The following is a 22,495-nucleotide window of genomic DNA, read 5'->3' as shown; positions in this document are numbered from 1 at the left end:
TCCCACATTCTCACACACCTGTGTATACCTTTATAGCACAGCATCACTCCATCACTGAGATGGACATTTTCTATCATTTCCTCTAAGGACACCCTATGGGACACTGTCATGTGGGGACAGTAGGGAACTTCATAGCAGGGCCCTTTTTGATTGAAAGGGCACCCCGAGTAAACAAAGTTACAAGGGCTTCTTATAGGGCACCACAGTACTTTTCTCCACTAGGAAGGCACTCCTTTACAAACAACCAGTTTTAATTTATATTAAGCTTGAGAGGCCACAAATGAATGGCAGCCAGTAGGGCTTTCTTGTCATTCACAGAGGGTACTTATATGTGCGTCCCCCCCCCTGTGAACGCCACTGTCAATAAAAACAAAGCGAGAAGGATGTTGGACTATGTTTCCCAGAATGCTCTACTCCTGGGTGCACGTGTCAACGCTGCCAGCACAACCGACAGTACGTCACATTCCTGCATTCCCTCTTTCCTCAGTGTGGGACGTCGGAGTTTCCAGCCGCACAGACCGAATCCTCTTTCCCCACCTTTGTTTTTGAGAAACACACCCATGACACGGCGGCTTTGACAGCAGGAGGTGATCCCGGGTTCACCTGAAGTCGGAATCTTGAGTCGGGTAAGGATTTATGTCTTATTAGAGCCGGCTGAAGGTTTTGGCCGGAGTGCTATGCACCGTGGTGGTAACCAGATAACAGTTTTGTTAGAAAGGCAGAATTTGCAGCACGCTGTCTTTGTGACTTATCTATGTTTGACCTTTACTTCAAGCTGTTGATGGAGATAAGTTCACGGAGCGAGTGTCCACTTCGCTATAAGTGGCCTGTTGTTTACAGTTAAGAGCTAGCTAAGACAGAGCTTAGCCCGGCTGGTTAGCCGCAGAACTTGCGTCACCATTGTTACCGGTGATACGCGGGGCAGACACACACTCAGGGCGTGGAGGCTCCTCCAGATGTGGCTTTGTCACTCCTTCACAGCAGGCACACTGCGGTGCTGCCTTACGGATAACGTTAGCAGGAATTGACAACGCTTGGCTAAATGTTACTAGCATCCCAGGCAGCATGGGCGTGGTTATGGGAGTGAAATTTGCACCCATGTTATGTTCATTATCCAGGTTCAACATCATATATGGGCCCTTTGATAGGGAGCCATTTTTGAAGAAAATCACCGGTGCATCTAATTAATAAGCGATTGCGGAGTCAATTGTAGCTCCTCAGTTTCAGGGAGCATGGTGGTTCACTGTCACATTGTCCTGACTTGCAAGAACTGACCATATCCATTAGTGTGATTAGTAACACCTGTCATAATGTCTGATGTGCTTAGTGAGATCAATACACTCCGGACAGTATGTCTTTGATATCTGCTAATCTCAACGATTGTCCTTTTGTTGACACTTGAAAACAAAAGGTAATCAGTACAGAAATGATGGATAAGGGCTAGGTGAAATGGCCAAATTAAAAAAAGGCTATAGGATGAACATTTTCAAATCAATTTATCAAAACATGTTAATTTCAGTACAGAAAAGACTAAATGCCCTCTGCAGTTGGACGCAGGAAAAAACGTATATAGTGGTATCAAGCACTTTCAAATATATCAGCATATTGGATCCCTAGTTGTTATATTGTTACATACACATAAGCTGTTAAACACATCTTTTGCACTTTGTTGTTTAGATTGTAGCTACGATCATGATGGATTAATTGTTTCCATTTCTAATTATCAGCTTTGCAATCAGCTTGGTTTCAGTCAACGTGTGCTTCAGTTGCCAGACAGGAATGACAGGAATGGCTGTCAAATGTCTCCTGGAAAGGAGCTGAGACTGGCATAGATCGGCAGCCTGTTTCAGCTGTTGCAACGCAGACTGGACCCCAGCTGCTGCTTGTCATGACAGAGCAAAACCCAAATGAATTCATATGATACACCTTCACCTCATAGCTGTCATTTCATCTGCAACAAACAGATATGAGCAGTTATAGTTAGTTTGCATACTGTTTACTGAATTAGCATAGAGTTCGACACACCTAGCCCGTTCAGGATGAGTCCTGGAATTATTGTGTCCTTGCAACTTAAATAGACATGACTGACATGGAATTCTTGTTGTTGTTTTTTTTGGTTCTACCTAAGCTCAGTTTGCCCATAACATTCCTTAGATGCCTGCCTTTCAGAGAGTGATAGGATCAGAGTGACTTTAGGGAGGTAGAGGAATGTTTGCGTGCTACCACAAGTCACATAACAGAGACCCTTCTGACTTGATTGAAATAGGATAAGGTGATACTGAATACTGAATAAAATATAAGGTACTGACCAGATTTGTATTGTACAGGCAGCATCTTCAGCAGAATAATGAATGATTCACTGCAACTACCTAATGCTGCTGAGAGAGGCATGTGTTGCTTCAATAAAGAATGTGTATGATCGCTGATCAAATTTCTGGCAGCAAGTGTCTGGAGCTGTAGCTGTACAGTCTTTAATTTAAAAATACCCTTAACTAGGATAAGATAAATGTACCCAAGCGGATAAGGGACTTGTTAAGTCATGTACACTTCATGAACATGAAAGTATAATATGCATGATGTAAATAACAATATATTGCTTATAAATAGATGTCAGTTAGAATGTAAAAATATCTCTCTTCTCATTGTCCGAGTAATAGTTGGCTTACAATGTTAAGTACATAAGGATCCGATGAACATATTTACATCTGGTGACAGGTTTAATAGCCACCAATTAACTAATCTAGAACAGCAGGAAAAATATGTATATGGGGGAGTCTGTACCATCAAGTATTTTTCATAGAACGAAAAGGCTGATGCATACATGTGAGGTTGCATATGTCCAAAACTGTATCACAATAAGAATGCCAATATGTCGGTACTAAATCACAATAAATTTTATATCATTAACACGTTTGAGGTAGGACCTTCAAACCAATTATCTGCTATACACTAAATTGCCTCACGTATTGTTTTAGTCAAAAACTATTGACACATTATGGTGTTATTTTGTTCTTGCACCGCATATCAGTATATTTAATTTAATCATAGTTTTTATGCAAACCTTTTAGTTGCACATTTGTGTGCACTATGACTGAAGGGATTAATTAATCACCTCATTACAGAAGTGGCACAGAAACACAATAGCATTTTGATCATTTGGTGCAGCATTATCATCTAATCACCATGTAGAAAATTGGTTATGGTTTAGCTATCACAGTAAAAAGAGAGTGATCGATGATGTTTACTCGGCCTGAGACACCGTTTCAGTTTCATATGAGAGCTGGATTAATTTGATCAATGGTTGAAGCTCTGAACTCTGCTGTCAGAGGTCAAATGTTCAAATAATGATCAAAGGGTTCCAGGTATTAGGGTTTTTGTGAGTAGCAAGCAAAGTTCAGTCAGTTCCTCATGTTCAAGTTGAAGTTAAGAAATGGGGGTAGTTATATGCATGCAGTGCTTTGGAGAATGTGGAGGAGGAGCAAAGACAGCTGCATGTCATGGACAGAAAACTGGAACACCATGAGTCTGGCTGTTCAGCCTCATTACAGTGAGAACTACTCATTACCTTGCCTGCAGTGTATGGATGAGTGAGTGAGAAAAGAGGAAGAGAGGGCCACTACATGGTTTATGACTGAGGATGATATACAGAAGCTTTGTGACAAGAGAGACATCAGGTGTTTTAAAGCTGTGAATGTGTTTGCTTAGTGTGAACAAGCAGTTCTGTTCTTTCTATTGTTGTTCAAACCATTCAGCTTTGAGCCCTCAAAACTACCTACACTCCATACATAATGTGAAAGCCACAAGCTACTCATCCTCAGTTGTTTGCTGGGACTTTGTATGTGTGCATATCCATGCAGAATGGCATTGTTGTGTTGCTGTTTGACGGCATTGCAAATGCCCAGTCCTCCCCCATTAGGTCACTACAGGGGCATATGGGGGGACAACTGAACCATTGTTTTAAGTGTACACACACTCACACTCTTTGACTTCCCTGTATGGCATGTTCAGGCGATCTTACACTAGTCCATTCCTCTAGATTCAGGCAATTCAGCTCTCACAGTGTACGAGTAAACACATTTACCCACAACATCTTATTCCAGTGAACGAAAGGCAGGAATTTCACGAGTCATTTGATGTTATGTTTGATTTTAGCTCATCAAAAGAATATTCTAAGCAGTCATCAACCTTATACATGTTTACTTAAAACAAGGCATATTGTTTTAAAAGTAAGACATATGTATATACCTACAGGCATATGTATATACAGTACACACACACAAGTAGAGGATAGGTAATCACTCACTGCCTTGAAATTCTGAAAACTAGTATTGATTTTTTTCTTGCAGTAGCTTTCAGTTTGCTTTCACTGATTGCCAAACATCTTTGTTTGCAATTGATGTGCAATATACTGAATAAACAAAATCACTATAAACGAGGGCACACATCACACTAGTGTAGAAAAATCTAGATTTGTGGGTACATCATGCAGTAGCAAGTACTTCCAATGATTTATCGGACTCAAGGGTACCATGCTGCTAAAGTTTGTTCAGACAGGAAGCAGTAGACCAGATTAGGCGTATTAACAGCTATCGCCACATGCATTGAGAACATAAACTTGGACACCCACAGAGGAGACTGGGTCTCATGTTCATCTCTGTTTGGGTTGTCAGGATTATGGGTATTTGGTTTTTGTATAACATATCAAATACCACAAATTAGTGGTTCAGAACTTGTTAGTTGAGAATTGTTTATAATTATTTTATACAGTATGTTGTGTTTATTATACCATCATGATGCAGCCAAATAGGCCAATGACTGTATCTGCTGTATTAGTATTATGTCCCCAAGGTATTATGGTTTGCTTGGTTTGGAAGGTTAATTCTACAGTTCTTATCTGAAATAGCATTTAAATAAAAAAAAAAGTTGAGAATTTTCTTTTTCTTTTAGACATTATACCCAAATTACTAAAAATCAATACAATCAGAGTAGACTAACATTTATCTCTGCCTCACAGACAAAGATGCAATGTGTTATCCAGTGCCATGGTGTGTCTGTCTGGCAGTTTAGTGTCTGTTTGGTGTTAGGCTTCAGGCACAGTTTTCAGTATTCAGTGGAAATGCTGCTATAAGTTTTTCAGGCTTGATTCGTCTCTGCTGACTGGTAGTGTTGGGTATTCTATCACCTTACTGTTCATTAATCATGCACAGCTGAGTCGACTCAGGTAGTGTTAGTTTATTGATTAAGTCTTTATCTTAGTCCATTATATTCCTTTTTATCATTAGTCAGCTTGATCGACTAAATCACTCAGAATTTTAGTCCTTTAGGCATCGAGATTAGTTGAAAACAATGTGGAAGTTGTAATCTGATTTAGTCAAGAGTACAAATTTGCATTTTCTCATGTCTTTTACATTTCAGTCCATGTATCACAAATGGATCCAAATACCACTGTTTCTTGGTTTCAAGCTCTTTTGTTGTCTCCAATACAGGCAAAAGTATGACCAATAAAAAATTAATATGGAGAAGTCTAGATTATGTTCATCTAACTATGCAACGGAATCGGGTAAGGGCATTGACAGTGTACTGTCGGATGTATACAAATGCTGCATACTAATATACCTGTCCTTTATTAACAGTAAAGCTTTCATATGGCTAGAACAATGAGGCCCACAGCTCTCAGTTGGAACAGCTGAGGAAGGGGGTGGAGACTGGAAGGGGGTGGGGAGTCAGCCAGTGTGGGATGGGGGATTGAAAGATGTTGTTTGAGAAGGGCAAAGAGGATGGGACACACAGATGGACAGAGGGAGGGAGAGAGGTCCCACATTGTAATGGTACAGACTGCATGGTGTGTGGTTGTCATTACATTGTTTGACGACTACAACAACAAAATGTTTCTCTAAAAATGAATGAACAGTTTTCTTCTTCTTCACTCCACAACTCTGGTTCTTACTCGCTGTAAAAGTGCAGCTTTTAGTCAGTTAATCAAATTACGATTTGGTTAATTTCAGTACCTAAGGAGTTAATCTCATCAGTGTTAGTGAGCCAATGAGCATGATGCATATTGTTTGACTGAGATCTAACAGTGCTTGTGATTGGCTGTCATGTGCAGGAAGTCATGACACAGAGCTCATTCAGGAGAGGATCTATGTGTGTGTGTGTAAATAAACACAAAAGAGGCAAAGACTACAATTCTGTAACATTGTCATTCAGAAGCATACAGCCTGTTTTTGTAAATGCTGTTTCCACATCACCTTGTAAAGTGAGAGAGCATGTCATTGCATCATGTTAGTTGAAATTGGTCAAATTTGAGAACCTCAGTTTCTCTGCTGAGCTAAAGATCAGAGAGGCCATCAGCCTGTGTGTGTTTATTCTTTTGTATACTTAAGACCTCAGGCCTTGCTTTGTTTGGCTTCTTAGATAAATTCCTATAGCCCGGTGCCTTGGGATGACGTTAATCACATGAGCAAATTTGGGCCTCCCTGAAACGTCAGACTGGTCTTATGTTAGACAGGCAAACTCGTTTCCCCCTGACAGCACAGCACATGTTAGAATTCAACAGTCCGGACCTCTGCAGTACTGGGGTATTGTGAAGCACAGCAGGACAGAGAGGACTTTGTCTCCCATTTCATAAATGGCAGCATGCCGGTGCTATGATAATGCATAACCGGTATTTACTTTGGTTGATGCTGTCTTATGCATACTCATGCCTGGTGCGCGTGAAATAAAACTGATGACTGAAAACACAGAACTAGCTGAAAGCTGTTTCACTGAATGGATCAATAAATGTTGGCAGTTTTCCCCTTAGGCCGTAATTCTATACTACATGTCAAGGACAAGAGTAGGACAGGACATTCATTACCAATATGCATCCCTTTACCAAGTGTCACTAACGTCCATACAGCTATTATGCATCATCATCATTCATTTACACTGTGTAACTTAACAATTATTTCAAATCAGGTCCATATACTTCAGCACATTCAACAAATAGGTCAAAGTATTGCCTTTCAGATGAATAAATACCACAACAACACATTTTACAGCAGATGGTCAAATTATAGTATATGCTTGACTTTATTATGTTTAATTGTGTTAATGTTTGGTCACATTTCTTTGCCTGCTCTTCGTTGACAGTAGTGTCGGGAGGCTGTTTGTACTGGACGGCAGAGTTAGTTGAGGAACTCGAGAATGACAGGACTCAGACAACTGTGTGACATCTGTCATTTTTAAGCAGAGCTTACAGAATTTCATTACTTTAAATCCAATTTGTCCTTTTTTCCCAAATTACCCAGAACATTCATCATCAAACAATAACGGCAGTGAAAAATAAATGACTTGAAGAGATATATTGCAGATTGCAGTTGGTGCAACTGTATGTGTATGCAGTAATATGCATGATATAATTATACAGCGCTGCACAAATGTGCATTTTGTTTCTTCCTCAGGCCAAAATAAAATCTTCAACGTACATGGTCTGAATGCTGATGCATCTGTATCTCGCTACCTGCAAATCACCTGGCTTATCAAAGCTCTGGCATCAGTGTATGGATGGATTACACTCTTGACACTGTGTGAGATTAGGAGATATTACTCATGCTACAAAATACAAAAGGGATAAACTGATGATGTTCATACTATTTTTACGAGATAATAGGAAGGAAGTGCAGGCAGAAGTTGGTAAAACCAGACTTGATATAAACAACATAGATCTTGTGTAGCTGACTTGTTGACTAAAATGCACAGGGTTCCCCAGCGAGTCCCCAGTGCTCAGCAGATTCTGCGTGATCCAGGGCCATAAATCCTCTTTACATGGCTGGTGATCAAGCCCTGATGTAAAGGAGCTTAGTCGCCAGGCATAGACAGGCAGGCAGGAAGCTGCTTCCCTGTTGGCCTGGGGGTCAGGTGATCAACACTGACAGCACAGAGGAGTGATGGCAGGAAAGAGGTGGGGAAAACAAAGAGAGACCTGGGCATGGAGAAGTGACGGAAGACTGAGGTTTTATAAAAGATGTATCAGATGTGATCTTGGTTAGAACACCCTTGGGTCTGCTCCTCACAGGAGAATACTCCTGCTGTTGGACACTCAAGCATGTAGTGCAGATATGACGGTAATGAGATATGCTTTAAAATTTGAAAGGTTGTGAGAACTTCACAACTAGGTGGTACTTGAAGTTGCATCTAATAATTATTTTCATTGTAGATCAATCTGCTGGATAAAAAAGCATTATTTATCCAAAATCAAGGGGGCCCATGCTGAGTTTAACTTGTCTGACACATTATTGTTGCTTTGATGCTAGGGAGTCTTACTAAAAGGAAATTAATGCTCTAACCTAGAGTTCTTATAACGCTACATTTTGTGCTCACCTCTTTCTCTGCTTTGTTCTTTTCCTCTCTGCACAGGTCCCTTTCCTCTGCTCCTTCCCCTCCTGCTCTTTTATCAATCGCAGTGCCGGTTGCCATGGAGAACTCATCAGTGGCGTCTGCATCATCTGAGGCAGGGAGCACGCGCTCTCAGGAAATAGAAGAGCTGGAGCGCTTCATTGACAGCTATGTGCTGGAGTACCAAGTGCAGGGGCTGCTGGGGGACAAGGCTGATGGAGACTTGGACAATGGTGGCAAGGTGCCAGAGGTCAGCATCCCTTTAATTAAATAGATGACAGTCTTGCATTAGTCTCTTATTTATACATATATATGTATATACACACACACATATATATATATATATATGGCAGAAGTGGTACAATAGATACAGTAGAGTGTATTGGTTGTCTTGGTTGTCATCCTGCAGTAATACATCTGCCAATACTGTTGTATATAAACCTAAACAAAAGTAGAGGTGCATGATATGGTTTGTATGAGGTCACCTCACTTTTCAATATGTCCTGTTACATTTCTTAACTAAATGTTCGCTAACCCTCAATCAATCATTGACTGCTTTGTAGAAATATAGACCGGAGAAACCAATAGCAACATGGTTGTGTGTTATTTGTTTGCATATTATACACTGTAAATGAAAACACTATTATAGCATTTCCTGGGCCTGAATTGAGCTTCGCCTGTTACACAGACCACCAACCACCACTGACACGAAACAGCATAAGATACAATTACAAAGACACCACTGAGGGTCTTTAGAAAAAGAAAATAAATGTAATGAAACTCATCTTAAAATATTCTGATGGTTTGTGGAGTTTTCTGCTCTGCGTCTGAGTTTGTTAGACGTTAATGTTAGTGCTTTTGTTTGTGGTCTTTTAGATATAGAATAAATAGCATCTTCTACCCTTATTTCTCTCCTCCAGTGGACAGACAACTGCAATGACAAGAAAGATGGCAGCTGGACATCTTCATGGGGAAGAGGTTCGTCCAAGCCAGTAAGTGTCTTTGGCTCAATCCACATGTCTGTGTTTTCGATTTAAACCTACGTCTTTTTCATTTTTAAGAAAAATGTAACCTTTAATAGTATCATAAATATTGAGTTAAATTCATTGCAGTGTAAGGGCTTGAATTAAACAATTATATATTATGTTTTTTCCTTTATAGTTTACATGACTCAATGTCTCGTGGCTTACTTTGCAGTCTCCTTGTTATATTTCTCTTCACTTATGTCTCCTTTCCTTACGCCGTTCTTCTTTGTGTTAAGTATGTTATGCCTTAAATGACAATGATACAGCGGATAACTAATGAGTCCAATGTGAAGTGAGTAGGAAGGGAGAAACAGCATTGGTGAGAAAAATGTAGAGAGCAGATTGCACCAGAAAATCAGTGAGTTTGAAGCTGTCATCATAAAAAAATTATGACAGCGATCATGCATCTGCCTTTTTTCCATTTCCTCTGACATTTAGGCTTTACCTGAACTGTTTGTGATACATCTTTTCTTGCAGTTTATAGTAAGACTTAGAAACAACTTGCCAACAACAGTGTAGGAGCCATTAATTATCTCAATAGCCGTGGTGCAGGACCAGATTCTGAACAAACTGAGCTTACTGAGCTTAGCTTGTCTTCATCAATACAGGCTTTTGTAACAATCCTAATACACACTTGAGTGCAAAAATGGTGCAGCAGCTGTCACTAACTAAAGGTAGACCAACCAGCTCCAATGAGGAGTCTTTTCACACACAAGAAAAGTCATAATGTTCATTGAGAATTGTTTTGTGTTGTTAGAAACAAAAATGTGTGCGTCACCTTTAAAGAACATTCAACATTCTCAACGTAATATAAATAAACACAATATTTTGTTCTTTGTTGTCCTTTCTCAAGGACGAGTGGGAACACAGCAGTAATGGCAGCACAGGCTCCAGGCCCAGTTCAGGGTCCAGACCTGGTTCTGGCTCTCGATCTGGCAGCAGAGGGAGGAACAATCAGTTCAAAGCCCCCACCAAGGTAAATATAGAACAGTTTATGAGTATTTGTATGCTATTTGTTTGCTGCTTCATGTCTATCTTGTTGCAAAAACAAATCACCAAATCATCAATGAGAACATTCGTGTCTGTATTTTGCACTGTATACCTTTATGAGTCCTTACCCAATTTTTCAATCATGAGCACCTTTTTTTTTTCTTCTTAAATTTAGTTTATTGTGCAAAACATGTTTACTGAACAAGTCAAGACAAGTGCACTAACCGACAAAAGACAATGTATCATGACAATAAATAAATAAAATTACAATTTGGGAAATGTGGGAGATTAGGGACATGTGATTGATTTAAGCAGATCGGGAAGATGTTACTAAGTAGGTATTGATGTTTTGTGTCAATGTGAAGTAAGTACTTATAAACTATACACTATAACTATAAAACTATAAAAAAACAAGGCAATCGGATATGCACACTTCACCCCATACACGCAACAAGCCTCTGTTGGCCTCTGTTGGTCATGTTGGCAAGTGCAAGTGTGGAAACGCAGACAGCGAACAGACACAGAGAGCCACTAAAAACAATACTCCCACTCTGTGGTGTGAAGTAACAAATAAGTGATGATTTGTAGGAAAGAAAAGGCCTGTGAGTGTATTGTGGTGCTTAGGTGTTTATTATGGTGAGTAGTTGTGGTCATGTACGCGGCTTCTATTTGTTGTGTTAGTTTGAGGTTTACATGGGTTATGAATATACTTCAGGTTTCATTCAAGACTGATATATTGTTTCATTCTAATATATTCAGTAAGCGATTTGAGCCAGTGAGTAATATGGGTGAATTTCTTTTAGATTTTTCAATTCTTGGCAATAGTTTTTAAGAAATGAGTAATGGCTTATTGTATTTTGTTTGGAGGGCTGCACGAGCACTTTACTGTGTTGGGATACCACAAATCTACTGTATGTAAGCATTACTTGTTAAAGGACCACTGCTTGATAAAAATCAGGGATCTAATGATGACACAGTCATAGCTTGGGATATTTCCTGTTGCTTCCTGGAAAAACAATGAGAAATTTGTGGAATACCCTTTAATCAGCACAATACATACACTCAAGGAAAACATTAAAAAAAAAAGAAAAAAGGAGTAGTTCCAGTGTTGTACCCTTTTACAAATGTGAAATACAAGATAAACTTGTAAAAGTTATGTGATGGTGTAGGAAGAAGTGTTCGTAATGTAAACATCCATCTTTCTTTTGTGTGCTGTCAAGAATGGGAATAAGGATGGCCCCTGTGACATCCTGGGCACAGACATATGGGCAGCCAACACAAGGGACTCGCTCGGGTAGGTACCTTGCTGTTACACAAATCTCATATGCCTAGAAACGCAATGAATGTGTCTATATCTTTTGCCTCTTGCCATCATACCACACAACAGTCTCTCACACCTTTTCATTGCTCTTCTCTTAAGGCTATGTTTTGGGGTTGCATCAATTTGTCGTAAGTCTCTACTAAATTCAGGATTTAGTAATTACTAAAATACTAAATCCGTAGGAATTACTAGCTAGTTTGCAGCCAGTAGTTTACTAATTTTGGGTTGCACCAGAACAACTTGAGCAATCCCATAGCTAGTAAATTCATTGTTGTGTTTAACAGTCATTATGAAGTGAAGACAACAAGCTGGCTACCAATCAGCATGCAAAGCAGAATAGGAAACAAAGGCTGCGGACGCCCATTGAGGTCCTCCTCAACATTGCCACAACAAAACAACTACCAGCCATTACCAGAAACATTTAAATGTAGGGGTGACTACAACCTGATTTAGTTAACACTTTTATAGTTTTATAACACAGTTAGAGTGTATAACTAAGGTAAGTAAACAACTTAGTGAGAGGTGATGCAACCGATCCCATCTAATGGTTACGATTTTACCAGGATACTCCACTAAATCATGAAGAACTTTGTTTCTTTAGGATAATGAATATATATATATTTTTTTTACATAACAACTGGACCTGAAACTTATAGACGATCGAAAGAGAAAGAGAAATCAGCTTCACTGGTGGGAGTACTGGTTGCCACGGTAACAACTGCAAGGCAGCTTCAGATACCTTACTTCCGGCCACGTTGGCACTTCTTAGCAGAGAAGGAGTCAGCAGCAATAGGTGTGGTGAGAAGTTCTCCCTTCACACAGACATAGGTGTAAAGAGGTCAAATACTGAATGAAAACTGACCTTGATAATTCAATATGAGCATTAAAGCTGCAATGATAATAAACCTTTGAATTGATATTGTGCCATACTCTAGGGTCTCTAAGCAAAAACCAAATCCCCTTCAAAACTAATTTTCAAATCAAATTACAAACAGTATTAGTCAGGCTATATTTTGTATTGATGACATGAGGCTTGTTACTGCTGTTCCTGTGAGTCTCATCCGGCAGCATCACCTAGTGGTGATAGAAGGCTATTCTATCTATTCATTATGGTGGCCAGTTGTTCATATCTTACCTCTTCACGCACTGTTCTATTACTATTGTTTTTCATTTAACCGTTTCATCCTGTCAGTCTGTTTCACCATTTAATGGATCAATGGAATTTAATATTTATCATCACAACAGGTCAAACTGAACATTACCTGACAAATGTAAGATATAATTAAAAGCTAAGGAGAAACAACAATGTATATAAGTACCGTTATGGTTGTCTCACACTGATCAGACATTCTGTTACATGCACTGTATTTATTTAGCAACTTTTATTATTATAATATTTATTTTTACTTGTTATACGTGGAAAGAACATTTATTTTAGACGGGTGTCTTGTATAGCGTTCCTCTATTTTCCTTGTTTGTGCAAGAAAAAGAGAAGAAAGAGGAACTTTTTTTAGACTGGCCACTGCTAATATTTGATGTCTTTCTTTGTCTCTGAATGAACAGAGGTGCAGGTTGGGACGTGCAGCCAGAGAAACTGGACTTTAGCCATTTCCACAGGAAACACTTAAGAGGAACACCAAAGCACCTGCCGCATATTGACAGAGAGGGGTAAGATCTGTGGTTTTAGTATTTCAGTCCTGTTGTTGCTGCCCTGCTCTGTCTTGTAATTTGATCTTATCACTTTATATTGTCTCAATAACATAATTCCCCCTTTGACTATCTGGCGTTAGATTTTATTGACACCTTCTGTCTCTCTCACTTCCTTCTGTCAGGATGAACAAAAACACATTTGAAGAAGATGATGGAATAGACATGAATGACATAGAAAGGTTCTTACCACATCTGCGCTCTGTAAGTCACTAGTTTTTCTGTTTTTTGCATAACTATAAATGCACTTATCTAGATTGCTTCACACACTAAACTTTGACCCTGAGAAAAAAGGCCACTTTCTATTAGTTGTTAGAGAGTGACCTCTTGTGGCATGATTAGAACATGCAAGAAAAACAGTGCAGTGAGTGGTATTGTTCTCAGGTTTATAATCCACTCACCAGAACAGGAAAGATCACTACAGTAAAGTAAAATAAAAGGGGGATTGACCTTCCTATCTAAAATTTCTATAGACTTTATATGGTTAAAGAGCAAATGCTCTGTTAAACAGCACAGAACACTGGTGAGGTTGGGCATAAATAGATCTTTGGTGACACCTGCTGGGGATATGCTGAAGAGCGCTCTCATCACTAATGGTTCACTGTGAAAGTGGATAAAAAAAACATTATTATGACCTCTGGTGGTTGTATGTATGAAATAACAAGTATGGCCTGTTCCACATTTACACTGTTACTTCACTAAGAGTACCTTGCAAATAATAATTTAATCTTGCACAACCACTTTGCAATAAATCTCAGTTTTATGCCCAAAAATCAACTGTATGATATTTTTGAAACATGTCACATGTGGTGCTGATTAACTGTGCTATATCATACAAAGCTGTGTCTCTTATTTCAACCCTCATTGATCTCAATAAAAAAGATAAAACAATTGTAACAATGACCACACATATGAATTAATGAACTCCCTTAAGAATTTTGACACAAAGTCAACATTGGTTGTAAAAGGAGGATTTATTGTTCCGCTGTTGTATTAGACTAATTGAATGTGTGGAGCAGAAGTTTTTTTTCAGTTTTAACATAGACTTTGGACTTTTTCAAGTCTGACTTAACCCTCCAGTGCATAACTTTATTTTTATGTTGCTGTTCTGCCTATGCCTTTCCTCCATCATTTGTTACAAAATTTGATCACTTCTTGTGTGCAGTGTGCAAAATGTCACATGAAGCTTATAGGCCTAATCAATGTTGTGTGAGCTCATATTCATTTATATTTAGAAGGTACACACTTTAAAGAAGTAGTTAAATGTCCATGAAAACACTGTTTTATCAATCACTAAAATTTACTCTACATAACTTGTAAAGACACCACTTCATAATACGAGACCTATCCTCAAATTCCCTTTCAAATTTTGTTCTTCAGTTCAGTTGAAACAAAAACGAAACTACCACAGTCTGAATTCAACAAATCAAGTGTGTGTGTTTTTTTGTGACCATCTCCCATACAGTATTCCCCTATTTTGCTTCCTTAGACATGAATATGTTAAAGTGTGTCCTTGCTGAGCTCCCGCAAAGGCATGTAAAAGAAAAAATGTGGAAAAATACTTGTCACTTTGAATGTCCATCCACTTTATATAGTTTTAAGAGACTGACTGAAGGACTTAAAGTTCTTTGTATTTCTCTAGTGTGAATATCGTGTATAACGTCCTTCCTGTACGTGTGGAATGCTGTATATAACGTATAATTTCAGTTTACTGTATTTTCGACAATGCAAAAATGTATTTTGCAGCTGTTTGTACCATTGCAGGGTACAAAGTAATGAGCATTGTGTTTCCCAAGGTGGCAGAGTTTACTGTAGGTCACCGATGTCACCCTTCTCTCTTCCTACTTTGCTTTCTGAGCCAAGATATCTTCCATCTTTCATAGTGTTTGAGCTACAGTCTCTTCCTCTTTCCTTCCCCTCTTGGCTTCTGAGCTGTGCTGCATTTTGTCTCTCACAGAGTTTCAGTCAAGACGTGCCTAGTTGCGCTACCAAGATGGCTTCTGTGTTGTATAGTTCGTTGGCCAGGCCAACATTGCCTTTTCCGTTCATTCAGTTAGGGCCAAAAGAAGGATTGGTTTAGCTGTGTCTGTCTGCTGTGCTTGGGATCGGATGTGTGTTCGCATTGGGACAAAGTAAGGTCACATATGCAGAGCTGAGGAGTGACGGCAAACATATTGTCTGTTTCTCGGCCTCAAACTACTGAGATCACCATACAGGGTTTTTTTTTCTCACATTGTGCCTGTACCAAGTATCACAGCCAGAATCATTCAGCAATGATGTCACATAGCCGATGCCCAGTTTATTCGCTGGGAACATGTAGGCAATAGATTCCGTAGGCAATAGATTCCATTGTGATTAATCTATTGATCATTTTCTCAATTGATTAGTTGTTTGAATAATTGTGAAAAATAGTGTTTTCCAAACCTCAAAATTGCAACATCCTTCAGTGTTAAAAAAAAAGATATTGAGTTTCTTGTCACAGAGCAAAGAAAACTTAAAATAATAACTACAAAGCAGTAATCAGAGAACTTCAAAAAATAAAATAAATAAATAATACAATCAATTATCATAGCGGTTGGTGATTCATTTTGTTGTCAATTACAATTTAATTAGTTGATTAATTGTTGCTGACAACCACAGTCTATTTAATTGTCTCTACCTCATGCAGCACAAACCGCAATATTAATAATCTAATAATATATCAGTCCCAAGGACATTTAGGATGTTTTACTGCACAGCCAGAAAATACTTTTTAGTACTCTTTGCAGTTAATATACGTCTGTACTACTTGATTTGAATACAGAATGTATTAAGTTGTTGCACTAGTACTAAAACCTTTGTTCAAGCGCTGTATTTCCTCTTCCTTTTTGTATTGTTAAAGTGGCCTTTAACATAATATTTATCAGCCTCTCTACAATCATAATCCTTTTAACTTACAACAATAACATATTTTCCCTTGTAGTCACCAGTCACTGTACAGCACAGCTACATCATTCAGTGTTCCCGACTACATTCCACACTTCATACCAAGCCTCACTTCCCCTTTTCCAGGAGCCAGAGTAGATTTTACAAATAGCCATGGGATGTGGAAAACATCTCGTTTGTATGTGGGTGTGTGAGCAGCTCTGTTAGAACGGGCTTCCTCCTCTCACCCTCAGACTCTGCTGCACCTCTACCGACCTCCCTTAAATGTCAATCCACCCAATAACCCCAGTCACACGTTGAGTGTCAGGTCATAATGACAAATGCATTCAGGGGTCAGAGGGCAAATATTTGTTCTGTGGATTCATGCCAGGTATTACACAAACCCTGCATAAAACATGACCGCCAATAGTGAAAAACAAATCTGTGCAGAATTCTACAAAATCCGTGTGGGGGGGGGGGATAAATTGGCTAGGACACCAGTTAATCAAATGTAATTTAAAATAGATAGTAAAATGTAAAACACAAACATCTATTTAACATCTAATCAACACCTAATCAGCAACATTATAAATAATACAATGATTACAAACTATTACATGTGATTATTTGATGAATTAAATTGAATAGACAAAAAAATGAATCGGTAATTATTGCATTTCCAGCTATTGGTCAAAGTTTGACATTTGATAAACATTTTGATGATGATTAAGTGAGAAAATAATAATCAAAGTTGACAAACTCCAGACATTAACACAAGCAGCTGATTTGAAAATGGAGGGCACCAGAACAGCAGGGTGTGTGAGACCCAGGTTAGGGAGAGAGAGAGAAAGTGGGGAGTCACTGAGGAGACGTCCGGTCTGGTCTATGCTGTGGACAAAGCCGTCCAGCAGGAACAAAGCAGGAGTCTGGAGCTCGGATATTACAAACTGGTTGGCCCCGCTGTCTGGAGGTGTACGTGCCGCAAAGCAGGACGCCAGCTGAGAAGGGGAGGGGAGGATTTTTTTTTTTTTGGTGGTCTGTCCATCAACTGTCAGTTTTTCTGAGCCCTGCATACCACTCACAATATTTGCTCACACATTTTACTGATCTCTCCTCAAATGCACTTGTCCATCTCCCTTATGTCTTTTTTTACAAGGTTTTACCTCGTCTCCCTTTGCTCCTTCCTATTTGCTGTTTCCTGTTTCCTGTTCTCTTCTGACCACCATAATTGCACTCCACCCTACTCCCTCCTCTCCTCATGTCGTCCTTCACTTCTCCCTTCCATCCTTCAAATACTGGTAGGCAACAGAACAATATCGAGGGGGTCATGGTGACCGGCAGCCCCCTCCCAGTGGTCCCTTCCTGCCATTGTCCCTGGTCCTACTGCTGTTTGGCTCCTGCACTCAATCAACTCTACATATATTGGCTTGATCACCACAGTACTCTGTTATATTCTGGCTTCCAGCATGGGAGAAACATCAGACACTCAAGTGCATCCATAAAAATGGAAATTGGCATGTGAATTACAGCCACATTATGTTAATATGTCCAGAAAGACTAGATTAACCATGATTATGATTTAGTTTTAAATGTTTAATTTGCGCTGTAAAATGGAGGGTTACGATTGAATGCCCACAGTTTTTTGAACTTGGAATGTTACTATTACTCATAGTTAAGTTACCTGTGACTGTTGCTAATGGTATCAATTTATGCCTATAGAGCTCTGGTAGCTGACGTCACCCAACCAAGTTAATGCCCCAATTGCAGGGAATGGCGCTGTTCATCTCTAAAGATGATACTAGACAACACATAAATCAGGCAATATGTCAGACAACTCATCTCTTCACTGGCAGTTTTCAGTCTGTCACTTGAAGTCCGGAGCTCTACCGTGTTGTATGGTGATATTAGCTTGTTCCACTGTATGCAGCACCGATGTCCTCACAAAGATAGGGAGTCTTCACTAACGTAAGGCAAACCAGACCACTAACATTGACCATTAACCTGGGTCAATGCACAGAAAACATGCATGATTGAAGTCCTTTTGGCTTTTGAGTGAACAGAGCTGTGAGCATGTGAACATGTGAACCTGCTGCTGTGGCAATGGTTGTATAGGCGACCACCTATTTTTTTTTTTATACAATGACATAACAATGGCTACATCTCCTCCTGTTGAGAGAGCCCTCAGTTCTTTGATGCACCTGTCACACTACTGTGGCCCCAGCCTCAGATCACTTATTAAATGAGACATGGATGTCAAGACCTCATCTCTTTTGCCTCTTATCACCCATCACCTGCTATACCTGCCTTTGGCAGCTCTACATTCCCCTCTCTTTGCTGTTGGCGGGCATCGCCTGCAGAATGAGTTACATGACAAAAGTGGGGGAGGGATTATGAAACATGGAGCAAATAATTTACTCCAGGGATTACTCCATGACAGCAGTTTATGAGAATACAATATCAAATATTTCACAGTTAATTTTACATTTTCTAGCTGTGTGTAATATATGAAGTAACACATACATTCCCCAGCAGATGAAGCTGAATAGTTTATATTATATTATATCCATGAAGCAGTATTCATTCAGGCTTTGTACAGTTAGTGGTCAAAATGTCCTATGTTATTGTTGGTGTATGCGTTTCTGCTTCCCTCTCTGTCTTTTACGTGCACACTATCTTGTATTTACAGTCTCCCTTGTTGTCACACTTGCTCTCTTTCACCTCTGCTCTCAACAACCTGTCCTGCAATGCCACCCATGGGGCAGTTTTAAATTTATTGCTTTTGGCTGAGGGCCCTTGCAACATAAATAAGTTGACTGAAACAATGGACTGACTGAATGAGCATCATAGCAGAATTGTTGGGCACTAGAAGGGACAGGAAGACACACACTTCACTTTCTATGCTATTGCAGAGAAAGTTCTGTAATTATTATCCTCTGTTTCTATTCTTCACATTTCCATCCCTGGTTTGGTTTCTCATTTTCTTATTTCCTTCCTAGTTACTCATACCCCTTTCACACTAAAGCAGGGTCATTGTTATGAATGGATCAACAATGGCATCTCACCCAGATCTCTGACCCTTTTGCGAAAAATATCAGGACAATCAGACCCTTTTCAAATACTTGTAAGGGTTAAATTGTGAAATGTGCTTTAATGGAGTTATAGCAACTGAGTCAAAGCTTTCCTTTCAGAGAAGGAATTTTTACACAGTGTATTTGTATAATGGACACATCCTCTCTGGGTGAGAACCAGGTAGCCTCTCCCTTTGACCAGTGATTTTTCCCTGGAATGCTGAAGGGTAAGTCAACTTCCTCTCAAGGCAGACGTGCTCACCGAAGCACACTCTCCAATGCACTAATAAAGCACATCTCAGGTTTATAGAATTTGAACTCAACAGCAAACTATTTTAAGTTTTTGTTGATGGGGGACCTGTAGGCTCTGTAGTGTCTGCTTTAAAGGAGACTGTTGGTTGGTTTGATGAAAATAAATCTCATCTATATGTACAAAAACTACAAAAAATAATCAGGTTTTGTCAAATCAATTATCATGACACTGAAGTCATTATCCCTGCTCTCAGGCTCCTCCACACATGCATAGCTTTTGCTTCTGCCATTTGGAAGGTGTACTCTTTCAGTCTTTGTAAATGTCAGTACACAATTTGATTGGCTACTGCCTGTGCTGTAATATTTGCGTAACATGAATTGATTGGGTGGTGCTCAGCTGTTCACACTACTGCTGCTGTGAACGTTGTACATTTGTCAAATCCTGCCACACACGGGGAGAGTAAATTAAGGCAACATATTCACAATGCAGGTACAGTTCTGCACTGTGAGATACAGCCTCTAATGCTTAATATACCTGTAGCAACACTTTCACTTTTACAGACGACCTTCATTTTTCTCTCTTTTAGCTTTTTGGTAAATTAACAAATTCTCCAGTACCATAATCTACTGAACATGTATGTAGAACACTGCAAGTACATATAGCCCCCTTTTCTAAACCTTAGTAAGGCAGTTGGTTAGTGGTCATGTATTTTCACACACCTAACATTAGAAATGCATTTGTCACCCAAAATTCCGTTGACTCTCTCTCTTCCACTCACATGGTCAGCGCACCACCCCCTCCTCCCCTCACCCTCCTTGTCACGTCCACAGGGCTCGCACTGCCTGCCTCAAGGTGAGAGGTCGTCTGTCTGTGGACCAGCACAGCGCACGCCTCCCTTTGATCTACCGTACACTGGCTGCTACCTGCAGATAGCATATTCTCACACACACACAAAAACGCACATCATCTCTTGCTTCCTGCCTCTGTGTTTCTGTTGGATGCATTACAGACACACACACACGCACACAGTCTAAAGGCCATTTTCACATTTTTCTATGCAGAGCTGTTGTTCATAACTTTGAATGAACATTTGACTGATTTAAAGAATAGCATTTTTCATTCACAACTAAGATCTAGGTATTTCTTTAGTTATATAGTAATGTGAACTAGCAATGGAAAAACACTACCACTAAGCTGAAAATGTGTTTGTGTGTGTCTGTATACCACTCACTGTCATCTGGTTGCCATTTTAAGGCAGAATTACAGCTAATGATATCCTAGAGGAAAACTACAGTAGCTAAACATGCAACAGTCCTTCTCTTTCTTTCTCCACCTACTTTTTCTCCCTGTCAGTCTCTGCAACTGTTAACAAGTTGAAGTCTTGGGAGGGAAAAAAAGAAGAAGAATTTCACACATATTAATACTTTGACTTTTATATGTACAACCTTTCTAAATTATTCTGGTCAGATTAAAGCTTTGAACTAACAGTTTTGTGCATATTTGTATGCCTCACTGTGCCACACAAATACAATGTCTCCTCCCCCGGCACCAGACAGTCACAACACACACACTTTCTGCCCCTCACATCTGGATTCATTTAGAATTCAACGATCCTCTGGCAGCCTCGCTAGGAGAGAAGCAGAGCAGCAGTGTCAAACATCAGACTCTCTCAAAGTCATTATCTACTGTTTATGTTTCTGGATGTTTGAAAATACAGTTAGTAGTTTTTACACATTAATGTTGTCCTTGTGGATGAAAAAAAAACTTAAATTCAAAGTGCTACAATTAGTTAGTACTCTAGGCAACTTTCATAACATACTCCACAGTTCTTAATTTTGTCAAAAACAAATGTGTATTTTTTTGGGTGGCACTTATAAGTTGCTAAAGCATACACATAAATATGGGGGAGAATGAATGTGACACAGAATGACTAAGATGTGCCCAGACAAACTGAGGAACCCATACCTGAGAGAGGGACTGCTTTTGTCGTATTGAACAAGGTCCAACACTGTCGTTCCTATGTTTCTGTTTTTCTTTCGTTAAGAAATCAAAAAAGGAACAACAAGTGAACAAAGCTGTTCCAACAGCAAAGTGTTCTCTTCCTTTTTACAGACTGTGGTCACCTTCTTACGCAAAGCGCTGGTTTTACAGTTTGGTGACATTTGGGGCTTTTTGCATCAGCCTGGATGTGTCTGTTGCTCAGCGCACACATGCATCCCTGATCGGTGACTGACAGTGATACTCACTGACGCGTAATGTAACAGATATAGGTACATCACTCAAGCTCAAACAAACTATCTGCTTGTGACATTAATATATGGTAGTACATAATTCTATCACAACATTGGACACAACAAGCAACAATGCAAGTTCTAGGGCAGCTGTAACCAAGGTAACGGCACATATTGATGCTGTGTCAAATGGGGGGGCTGTGTGTTTGACAGGACTGACATTTATTGGGCAATGGATGAGCTTAATCCCTTTTCATTGGAAGTGAACTCAACAACTAAAGAACATTACACTACAAGTTATTCTGCAGACATGTCTGGTTGTAGTCTTTCATGCATAGACACAAATCCATATCAGTTCTCTTAACTGAAGTCTGTCTGTCTAGCATAGGGCCCGGTTGCAGTGAGGAGTAAAAGCATTCACTAACATCAAGTACAGAGCAGATGTTATTCATGCAATAAAATCCACATATGGTGTTTCTACTGCTGATGAAACAAGACTAAGTTTTTGCACATGTGTGATAATGCTTCACAATCCTGACATGCAACATATGTACTTCTCATGGCGATGCAAGACTTCTGATGGAAGACGAGGCTCCGCAAGCCAGGGTTTCCCAAGCACC

The 22,495-nt window shown here is 39.5% G+C and overlaps 1 protein-coding gene across 2 annotated transcripts in view; it reads left to right on the top strand.

Annotated features, from left to right (window-relative positions):
- Positions 1 to 462: 462 nt before the first annotated feature.
- ctif (CBP80/20-dependent translation initiation factor) overlaps positions 463 to 22,495 on the top strand; it is a 40,489-nt gene continuing 18,456 nt past the window's right edge. For both annotated transcript variants that reach the window (XM_058617257.1, XM_058617255.1), the window contains exons 1-7: positions 463 to 626; positions 8,398 to 8,626; positions 9,297 to 9,368; positions 10,255 to 10,377; positions 11,612 to 11,685; positions 13,276 to 13,380; positions 13,545 to 13,623. In XM_058617257.1, the coding sequence (XP_058473240.1) occupies positions 8,456 to 8,626; positions 9,297 to 9,368; positions 10,255 to 10,377; positions 11,612 to 11,685; positions 13,276 to 13,380; positions 13,545 to 13,623 (624 nt within the window). In that variant the 5' untranslated portion in view covers positions 463 to 626; positions 8,398 to 8,455. The remainder of the gene's footprint in view (positions 627 to 8,397; positions 8,627 to 9,296; positions 9,369 to 10,254; positions 10,378 to 11,611; positions 11,686 to 13,275; positions 13,381 to 13,544; positions 13,624 to 22,495) is intronic.

Source organism: Solea solea, chromosome 19 (assembly GCF_958295425.1).
Source record: "Solea solea chromosome 19, fSolSol10.1, whole genome shotgun sequence".
Classification (NCBI taxonomy): Eukaryota; Metazoa; Chordata; class Actinopteri; order Pleuronectiformes; family Soleidae; genus Solea; species Solea solea.
This window is presented reverse-complemented; position numbering and strand designations above follow the sequence as displayed.